This window comes from Trypanosoma cruzi, genomic scaffold (assembly GCF_000209065.1).
Source record: "Trypanosoma cruzi strain CL Brener 1047053513589 genomic scaffold, whole genome shotgun sequence".
In the NCBI taxonomy this organism is placed as follows: Eukaryota; Euglenozoa; class Kinetoplastea; order Trypanosomatida; family Trypanosomatidae; genus Trypanosoma; species Trypanosoma cruzi.
In genome coordinates this window covers 12,565-22,028 of record NW_001849181.1, presented here as the reverse complement: position 1 = coordinate 22,028, position 9,464 = coordinate 12,565, and the positions used below count along the sequence as shown (strand labels likewise).

At 48.5% G+C, this 9,464-nt stretch overlaps 3 protein-coding genes across 3 annotated transcripts, besides 21 other annotated features; all 3 read left to right on the top strand.

The window, feature by feature from the left end:
- Positions 1 to 1,281, top strand: Tc00.1047053505007.39 (hypothetical protein, conserved; the record flags this gene model as incomplete). The annotated part of the gene is made up of 1 exon (XM_800922.1): positions 1 to 1,281. A coding segment is annotated over one exon (1,281 nt), but the record flags the coding sequence as incomplete, so codon positions are not given.
- Positions 1 to 6,852: a sequence feature (heterozygous, Esmeraldo-like haplotype).
- Positions 1,428 to 1,453: a microsatellite.
- Positions 1,954 to 1,979: a microsatellite.
- Positions 2,195 to 2,265: a sequence feature (GA-rich).
- Tc00.1047053505007.30 (hypothetical protein, conserved) lies at positions 2,291 to 3,550 on the top strand (the record flags this gene model as incomplete). The annotated part of the gene is made up of 1 exon (XM_800921.1): positions 2,291 to 3,550. One exon carries the CDS (start codon positions 2,291 to 2,293, stop codon positions 3,548 to 3,550), a length of 1,260 nt encoding a protein of 419 aa, XP_806014.1.
- Positions 3,752 to 3,802: a microsatellite.
- Positions 4,247 to 4,284: a microsatellite.
- Positions 4,410 to 4,485: a microsatellite.
- Positions 4,868 to 4,892: a microsatellite.
- Positions 5,316 to 5,339: a microsatellite.
- Positions 5,350 to 5,383: a sequence feature (AT_rich).
- Positions 5,437 to 5,469: a microsatellite.
- Positions 5,619 to 5,663: a microsatellite.
- Positions 5,696 to 5,737: a microsatellite.
- Positions 5,762 to 5,879: a sequence feature (A-rich).
- Positions 6,331 to 6,467: a sequence feature (T-rich).
- Positions 6,472 to 6,588: a sequence feature (CT-rich).
- Positions 6,628 to 6,687: a microsatellite.
- Positions 6,689 to 6,708: a microsatellite.
- Positions 6,853 to 9,464: a sequence feature (areas merged during assembly that could not be assigned to a particular haplotype. This can correspond to areas where the two haplotypes were merged or to regions with more than two copies in the genome that were merged during assembly.).
- Positions 6,915 to 6,955: a sequence feature (CT-rich).
- Tc00.1047053505007.10 (RNA-binding protein, putative) lies at positions 6,982 to 9,213 on the top strand (the record flags this gene model as incomplete). Its single annotated transcript, XM_800920.1, has 1 exon — positions 6,982 to 9,213. The coding sequence occupies one exon, from the start codon at positions 6,982 to 6,984 to the stop codon at positions 9,211 to 9,213; it is 2,232 nt and encodes a 743-aa protein (XP_806013.1).
- Positions 8,599 to 8,638: a sequence feature (CT-rich).

Below are 9,464 nucleotides of genomic sequence, written 5' to 3'. Positions count from 1 at the left end.
GCACGCAAGGGATTTAAGGCGGGAGATGTGATTTTGGCAGTTCCCCTTACCGATGCGTCTACTGATTACGACGATTTCGATGGGGAATCTGTTAACTCTGCCACGCATGCTTTGGCTCCATGGGGTCTTTTCCTGAATTCCGAGACTCTTCAGCGTCATTCGTTGGCTGCGCAACGCCGCGGGGTTCCTTCCTATGCGACAATAGAGTCCATTGTGGGTGTAAGAAAGAGCACATTTGATCCCGTACCGCACCCTTTGTTTGTGGATCAGGTGCATTGCGCGCTGTTTCTTGCCTGCGAGAGGGCGGAAGGACCGTGCAGCCCACTCTATCCGTATCTGCGACTTATTTCCCCATTTGATGATGATTTTATTCGCGAGCTTCACCACGGTGTCTTGGACCCAGCGACGCACCTGGAGTACAGCGATCACTGTGGGCGTTTCTCGCACTGGTTGCGACAGATTCATCAAAAGTGGTTAAAGGAGTACGAAATTGCGCAGATGATTGAAGCATCATGCCCATCATTTCCTGATTCTACGGCCAGCGGTTCACATGAGTACCGAGAGGACCTAAAGGCATTTTCTCACGACGGCAACGGCCAATATCGACAGCCACCCCCTTCTATGGAGGATTTGACTTGGGCCTTTCGCTTTGTATTGTCACGTCAGCGCTTTCTTCCCATAAGAAAGAACGTGGAACCGTTTGAACGCATTTGTACGGAGCGCAAACGGATGCAATTAGAGGAGGACGCATGGACACGCCTTGTCAGCAGTGTTAGATGGACTCTCCTGGACCGCGTTTTTGGTGTGGTTGATCATAAACGTGCCGCTGTGAATGAATTTGATCCTCACACCATTGCGTCTGTGGTGCCGGTGCTGGACATGCTGCAGCATCCCCCGGGTGGGGTGGCCAACACAGAGATGACTGTAGAATTTCCGTCTGCCGCGGAGCGTGAGGGAACTGCGGGACGTGGAATCCGCTGCGCTGTTATTCGGGCCGTGGAGGACATTGAAGAGGGCGACGAACTCACCGCACTGCTCCCAAAGTGTTACTCCCTTTCGTACACGTTGTACCGCTTTGGATTTTTGCCGCTGCGACGTCGTGCAGATGACGCCGCGGCAATTTCAGGGGAATTTCTTGACGCACATGCGAGCACCCCGGCCGAGAGACCCCGCATTGCTCTCCCGAAAGGCCGGACCGCAGGCAATGTATACGGGCGTGGGGCAATTTGGCGTCCCTGGCGCAATGAGCCGCCCGCAAGAGTGAAGGGGGGGCCCATTTGATTTTACGCCCAAAACATGAACGACCGTAAGAAAAACAAAAAACAAAAAACAAAACAAAACATGAAATAAACGGTGTTTTTCTTTTTCTTTTTTGAATTGCAATTTTATTGTTTTTGCCGAATGTTTCAATAGATAAGCAAAATCTGTTTTTTTTTTTTTCTTTTTTTTTTTTCGTACATGCGTCACGAGGAGATTCAAATGATTGGAATGCCTTTGGAGGAGCTTCCCACAAAATTGCGTGTAGGCTGAAGTTGCATGCGCCCTTATATGTTTTATGGCGAGCACTCACGGAGACACACACACACACAAATACGAGTGAAGCACGTCGTTGTAATCTTTTAAACGTTTTACGGCGATTGGACCAACACAACTTTTCTTTCCCTTCTGCCAGTGTCTGCAGTTAATGTTCGTGCTTCCAAAGCGGCGATGCATGGGAGGAGGTCTTCTCTGAGCGTAAGGACGGTTGGCAGGCGATCGGCCATTAACAGGGGTTTATTGCGTCATGCCATAATAAATTCCCCCCTCCCTCCCAAAAAAAAAAATAGTTTTGCTGCATGAGCGTCGAGACCGTCATGTGGGATTACTGCACACATGAGGCATTGCGGCAGGAGGAGCGGGAGGGAAATAACAAGTGAAGGTAAAAAAAAAAAAAAAAAAGCAAGAAGTGCGCGTTTATGATTATTATTATTATTATTATTTTTTTTGCGTGTGGCTGTAGACCGGTTTGATTCTTGCCCTTTGGGCATTTAAATGCGGAAGCGAAGGTGCGCCATCCTCTCTTTTTTTTTTTTTGGCTGCCTGCCTGCGATTTTCATTTCTGTGGCCCGGTGTGTGGGAGTGTACGGAGGGCAGCGTTTGTATTTTGTTGTGTATTTGTGTGTGTGTGTGTTTCCACTACGACTTTCTGCATGCCTCATTTTTTCTTTTGTTGTCTCCTCATTTCTCCCTTTCTTTTTTCTTTCACTAGTTTGTCATTCTTTTTTTGTGTTTGTGTTTTGTCAGGAGGGGGATGCGGGGAAGTGAAATGAAGAAACATTACTCGGACACGGCGGCCAGCGGAACCACCGGTGGGGAGTCCTCCGCCCCATCGAAGGAGACATCTGTAGCCAAGAGGTCGCTTCTGCCCGCGTCCCTTAGAACATGCCCCTACTGTCGTCGTCTGGGTTCCGCTGCGCACATCATGCGCTGCGGTCAAGAAATAGTGAGCTGCCCGGACTGCGGCGTGGGGGTGGAGGCGGCAAAGTTGGGCGCACACGCCGCGTACACGTGCAGCAAGCGTACAAAAATGACGCCGTGTCTCGGCTGTGGGGCTTCCTTTTCCCCGTTTGACATGCGAGAGCATTTGATGAATGCATGTCCAGGCAGTCGTTTTCTCTGTGCGGGCTGCTGTCAGACATTTCTCACAGCGACGGAGTACGTCACGCATTTGTACAGCCCCGATGAGGGCTGTCGTGTAGTCACACCGGAAGCCAAGAGGGGCGAGGAGCTGCCTTTTCCCACTGAGACGAAAGAAGCGAACGGCAAGGCGAGTAGTGGCTGCGGCTCTGCGGGGAATGAAATCATGATGAAAGTCGGGCAGGGTAAGGCTCCTCTCATCGTCCAGCCGCCCATGCAGCTTGGCTGTCCCGTGGGTGCGACTGCCGAGCCGCGCTCTCTGAATGCGGTGGAGGTGGAGGTGGAGGAACATGAGTCCAATTCGATGAGACATGCCTCTGAGACGGTGATGCCAATGCCACGTCAGAACCTTTCCAAGTTTCTGAGACAACGAGAGGTATCACCAAATCGATGTGGAAAGTCGCTGGACGACGGCAGGAATTTGCAGGGCGCGCGTCTTTCGCTTGCCGTAGGCACGTCGGGCTACAGCCTCTCCCGGGATCGTGAGCATTTGACCTCCAAACAAACCCCCACCTCTGTCCCAGGCGGCCACTTTCATGCGCGATCACGCCGGTTTATGAAGGAGTTGCAGGATCAACATGACACAATGACGAGGGCAAGGCAGATGTATTATCGCACCGTCGTTGCTTCCGCCCCACGACTAGCCACAGCCGAGTTACGTGGAAGGCGCATCGAAAAAGAAAAGCCTAGGGCTGTTACGCCAAATACCGCTTTGCATGCAATGCAACATTCCAAAAAGTCCGACGGGCTTTTGCGTCATGGTATGGCGCGTGGTATTAGAGGGGCGTCCGCACATCAACCGCCAAGACGTCATGCATCGTGCCCGCCGGGCCGCAGATTATCTACAACGCTCATGTCTGTGAAGAAAAGCTAAAGTTTTAGAGGACGTTCAAGCATGTCATTGAGGAAGGGGGAGAGGTCAATAGACATTCACTCCGTGGTATGGGGTGCAGAAGGGGGTGGTGATGCTGTTTGTGATGAAGAACCCGGCCGTTGCTGTCATTGGTTGTTAACGGGAGTGCGACGATGTATTTGCTGAGCGGCAGCGTGCGGGTGACTTGACGGCACCAGCAGCAAAAAAAAAAAAAAAAAAAAAAAAAGAAAAGAGGAAAAAGAAAAAAGAAAAGGAATGCTTCTCCACACTGTGGATGATGAGCTGCGGGCGGAAAGGGGAAGAGGGGACTTGCGGGGTGAACGACGTACGCCTCACCGCTGGGGACAAATTCACGTGCCGACTGCAAAGGGGGTACGGCCCGCTGCGACACAGTCACAGGGAACGCATGCAGAGCGCATGGCCGTCTTTACTGACACTCTCTGCATCATTGACTGCAAAGCCGCCTAATGAACGTGTGTAATATAATATATATGAGTGAATTTCCTTTTTTCCCTTTTTTTTCTTTAAATGGTTGTTGTCCCCTTTTCTTCAGTTGACGCCGGTGTGGGTGCGTGTTGCAGGGGAGCCAACCATCACGTCCCGCCCCACCGAAACGGACACCCACCCACACGCACTCAACTGCGCGGCTTTGAGGGAAAGGGGGAGACAAGTAAAATGGAAGGAACAAATAAACAAAAAACAAAAAAAAACAAAAAACAACAAAAAAAAACAAACGCAGGAGTAGGCTGAATTGTGCATGTGAATTGCGGACTGTGCCGTGGAGGAGAAAGAGAAGGAGGAGGTGTTTAGGAGGAAAGTGCGAGTGTCAATAAAAGGCGGACGCCCTCTCTGCCTCAAAAAAACAAAACAAAACAAAACAAAACAAAAAAAAAAAAAAAAACAAAACAAAAAAAAAAAAAACAAAGGAAAACGAATCCAAAATTAGAGGGGCTCGACCCACCCACATTGAGAATAAGAAGGAATGAGAGGGGAAATGGACACGGGGGTACGTTGAGGCGTTGGTTTTTCTCTATCCCTCCTTCCCTCTTTTTTTTTTCTTTTTTTTTTGTGTGTGCCCGGTCACAATCCGCTGGTGTTTGCTGGGCGGGACTAAGGGGGCAATTCCCTTTTCTCGCAGTAGACATCCATGCATACATGCGTTCAGACGGCTATTTGTGTGTGGGTGCGTGTGTTGTTACTGTGAGGGACACGAAGAAATGGTGGCTGCTGCACGGGGTTGTTGGGGCTTTTTTGCGCCGTTCACTTTACTTCCACGGAGGCAACAGCACGGAATAATTTCTCCACTAATTTGGAAGGCAAAACAAAACAAAACAAAACAAAAAGAATGAAAATGAAGATTGTGTTGAAGTTGAATACAACAGGGCTTTTATTTTTCTCTCATTGTGGTGTGATGTGCGTGATCTTCTGCTTTTTCTCTTTCTTCCTTTCTCACCTTGCCGTGCATTTATATTTGGCAGTTTCTTTGTTGTTATTATTATGGACATTTGTATAGTTGTGTTTGTGGCGAGGGCAAGTGTGACTGCGGGGGGGGGGCTAGGAACGAACGTACGTGGGGATATCCAACACCCTCGACCTTCCTCCTCTTCCAAAAGGGGGAGGGGACGGGGGAAAAGTCAGCGTGTATGTGTGGGAGTGGGAGTGGGAGGGAGTGAAGGTTACATGAGAACAAACTAAGAGGAGGAAATAAAGGGGGGGGAGGGGGAGGTGTTGTGCATTCAGCCAAACGAATATAAAACCGTTGAAGTAATAATAATAATAATAATAATAAGAGGAAGAAGATAAATAATAAATAAATATATGTATTTTATATTACTAGACAAAGAGTGCATGCATGAATAGAAAATGAGAAGGATTGCTCTTCCCTCCCTCCCCTCCCTTCTCCTCCTCCTCCTCCTCCTTTTTTTTTTTTTTTTTGTACACATACACACACGACACCACATGCAATGGAATATCATACATTACAAACGGTGTATATTTGGGTCAGTGACACGAGTGCAGTACAACTGCTTGCACGGGACATAAGTATCTTGTGTTACTTCCCTCATTGTATATATTTATATATATATATATGGATACACATATATTTATGTATTGGCATTTGTACTTCTGTGTGAGAGTGAAGGCTTTTTTTCTTTTCTTTTCTTTTCTTTTTTTTTTTGTTGTTTTGTTATGTTAAATGCATACATGTGATTTTGTTTTCTCTTTCTATTTGTGTGTTTCTCACTTTTTTTTTTTATATATGAAACACTTTTTTTTCTTTTTTTTTGTTTTGCTTCTGTGGCTGCATCCCTGTTTTTTTTTTTTTTTTAAAGGGGGGGGGGTGGAGGGTGTTGTGTGGCCCGCATGTCTTCTTCTTTTCTTTTATTCCTGCACGGACGGACGGACAGACGGAGGCCGCCTGCACCTTTTCGCTGCCGCTTCTGCCGGCGTGTTTTGTGAGGGGCGTCCCCCGCGGACGGGAGTTCTTTTCCGAGTGGACGCATCGCAGCGCCAACGGGCGGCAGAAAAAAAAAAAAAGAGGAGGAAAAGTGGCCGCAGAAATATTTTACTCTTCCGACCGCCACCCCTCCACTTAATAATTTACATTTATTTACGGCCACCGGCGTGTGTGTGTGTGTCTTCCGCCCCTCTTTGCAGCCGCCCGCTTCTCTTCTTTTTTTTTTTTGTCTGCGACTCCCCCTTTTGGGACGCGGCTGCGCGAGAGTAAACTGAGATCCTCCCGAGCGCAGGGCCGCAGGTGACACGAAGGCACAAAACTCAAAAAAAGAAAAGGAAAAAAAAAAAGTTGTGAAGAAAAAATTAAAAGAAAAAATAAGCGAAGTATTAAATAAAAAAAAGAAAAAAAAAGGGAAAAATAAAAGAAAAGAAGAGAAGAGAAGAGAAGAGAGTAAAGAAACAACAGCAGCAGAAGCAGCAGCAGAAGAAGAAAAAAGAGGAAGAAGTGAAGGCGGTAAAACAGAAAAGAGAAGGTGATAACGGGGGGAAAGGGAGTAGAGTGGGGGGGAGAAGGGGAAAGACACACACCCAAAGTAGGTACACCGCATTCGTTACGGAAGCACACATACACACAGACACATTGATACACAGAAAACACGGCACACACACGCACACACACAGCAAACAAACAAACAAACAAAGGAGGTGGGTTGGTGGCCATTCGACGACGACGACTAGAAGCATTTACTCATTGCAGTTGTTTACGGGGAGAAGAAGAGAGGCGTGTCAGGTGGAAAAAAAAAAATAATTTGCCATCACACGATACACGCATACACAAAGAACCAACAGGTGTGAAATTCACAGTAACCGGGAGCAAGGAAACAGGAGGACAGTAACGGCACAGCAAAGAAAGAGAGAGAAAGAGAAAGAGAAAAAAAAAGGGAGGGATACATACATATATACATTTGGTTTTAATGGGGAGGAGGCCAAGGCAGGCGGTTCACATGGTGAACAAAAACTTTTCTACCCCCACGGGCCACACGCCGTCGGACGAACACAACACGGCCCCACCGCCATTTACGCTGGCGAGAGACACGGAGGTGGAGCCGACGTTACGATACCCCTTCACGTATCACGGGCCGAGCAACTACGAAAACTTCTCCAAACGTCAACACCGGGAGTTTAAGGCGCTTTCAAAGGAGGAGCGGCAGCGGCTTGTGGAGGAGGAGGCTGCAGACACGGATCTTCTTGAACGAACTGTACATTTACGTTTCCTCCCAAGTGGCATGCTGCAGGGAGAGTTGGCTGCGCTATGCTCGGAGTGTGGGGAATTTCTGCGTGTGCGCCTCTGCGGCAACTTCACCGTGACACAAAACTGGATATATGGCTTTGTTGAGTTTGCCGATCGTCGTGGTGCGGAAAGGATGTTGCAACGCAGCGGCATGGAGATGCCAAATGGTTCCGGAAAGCCACCACTACGACTGAAGTGCGACACCGCCAAACAAGCGATTGTAGATCGTGTCTTTCATGACGCGGATCCAGCGACGAATATGAAATGCATATTTGGTTCCGGGAACTTTGCCTACCGCACCCTGAAGGAGGCTGTGGATAGTTACTATAACCTCAAGCGAAAAGAGTCCGAAATGATGGCTGCTCAGAGAAACCCACAATTTCCTTCAAGTATAGGCAATAAAAACAGTTATACCCCTCGTGGTTACGAGGTGAGAGATACCAATGGCACCTGGCATACACCGGCACCACGGCACTACCCAAAAGCACAAGAGGGTCCCGCAGCCTTGATGTGTCCCCCCGCATTGGCCGGAGGATACCGTTCACAATCCCTTTCAAATTCAGATGAGGAACCTGCAGGGATTACGCCTCCTTTACATGTATCGGCTACACATGGAAATGGCATTGTTTCCGGTGAAAGCGTTCGTACACCACCTCCCTACCCACACCCCACTCAACAGATGCGATTACCGAATCGTTTGGGCATCGGCAGCAATTACGATGAGCGTAGCGATGGCGCCATGTCACACGACGGGAAGAACTCGCCCCAGTTTATGCCTCCATTCACGGCGGTCCCACTTGGGTTTGAATCAAATTTTCCGTTACCCTCAAATCCGCAAGATCCCACAGTTGCACGGGGAAAGGCTTTGGTACTGAGTTCCATACGCGACGCCCAGATTTTTTTTGCTACCGGGGAGAAATTCTACGACGCGGTGGGTTCACTTCGTGCGCTTCTCAGCGTCTTGGACGGTCACATTTTTCGCGTTGCTCGGCTAGAAGTGCCAAAGAGGACAGTGAACACGTTGGTGAAACACGGAGGAACAGAGGAAGAAGACGACGACGAAGAGACAACGCAACGCCTCACGCAGCTGCGTCTACTAGCGCACTTTTTTCTTTCTTTTCTTTATCTTCAGAAGGGCAAAAATGAGGAGTGTCTGTCTTCAATTCACAGTGTGGTTATGTGCTGCAGCTCCATACCCGTGAAGAAGGCTCAGAGAACATGCTCCTCAACTGCTCCTGCCGGACCTGCTTCACTTGCCAGGACACACACTGTGTGTGAGTCTTCAGGGATACAAGCAAATGGGGAGAAGAATGAGAAAGAGGAGCAGAAGGAGGAGGAGGTTTTGCCTATTGGCTCTGATCTCTCTGCAAATGAGGAGACATCCTGCACATTTAATCCCATTTCCCAGGCATTTGACTTTTTTGGTGAAATAGATTTTGGCGGAGAGGACGAGAATGAGGCCGCTGTTTTGAATGCCGCCCTGGGAGTTCTGCCGTTGGAAGAGCATGACACCTCATTGGAGAGGCTAGGGGCGCATAAAGAGCAGAGTCATGAACGTGGTATGAACCTTCATGCCTATGTATTGAATATACTTCTTGCCATTGGCCTTTCTATGGAGTTGGTGCAACCGGTGGTGACGCGCTGTGTGTACGTTCTTGCGTCGACCCGCTCAAAGGAGGTATTTGGTGCCACCCTACCGGAGTTGGAGCAGACCCTCATTGACGGTGGTGTGCATCGTCTTCGGCCTGTTCTTTTTCCACAAGTGGAGGATCGAAACTTTGTGAAGGTCTTTTTTGAATCCCTCAATCTCAGCGAGACGATGTCGGACGATGTATTCTGGTCTTCTCTTCTGCCAAATCACATGGTGCGCTTTTTTCCGCGACCGAGAGGTGATGCGCCATGGCAATTTTGTTGAATGACCGGAGCGGTGAGGGAATGAATGTTTAATACAAGAAGTATGAAACATTAAAAGGAGAAGGCAGGACTTGTGGAGAATAATAAAGGGAAAAAAAACACTGAAAGGAAGGAGGGGAATATTTGCATGTGCCCAGCGGTTTGTAATGAAAAGGAGTTGAGGCATATTCGTTCACACATCAGTGACTCTTCTTCTTTTTCTTTCCTTCTTTTTTGTTTTTGTTTTCTCTGCCCTTTATGTGGGCGTTTTAG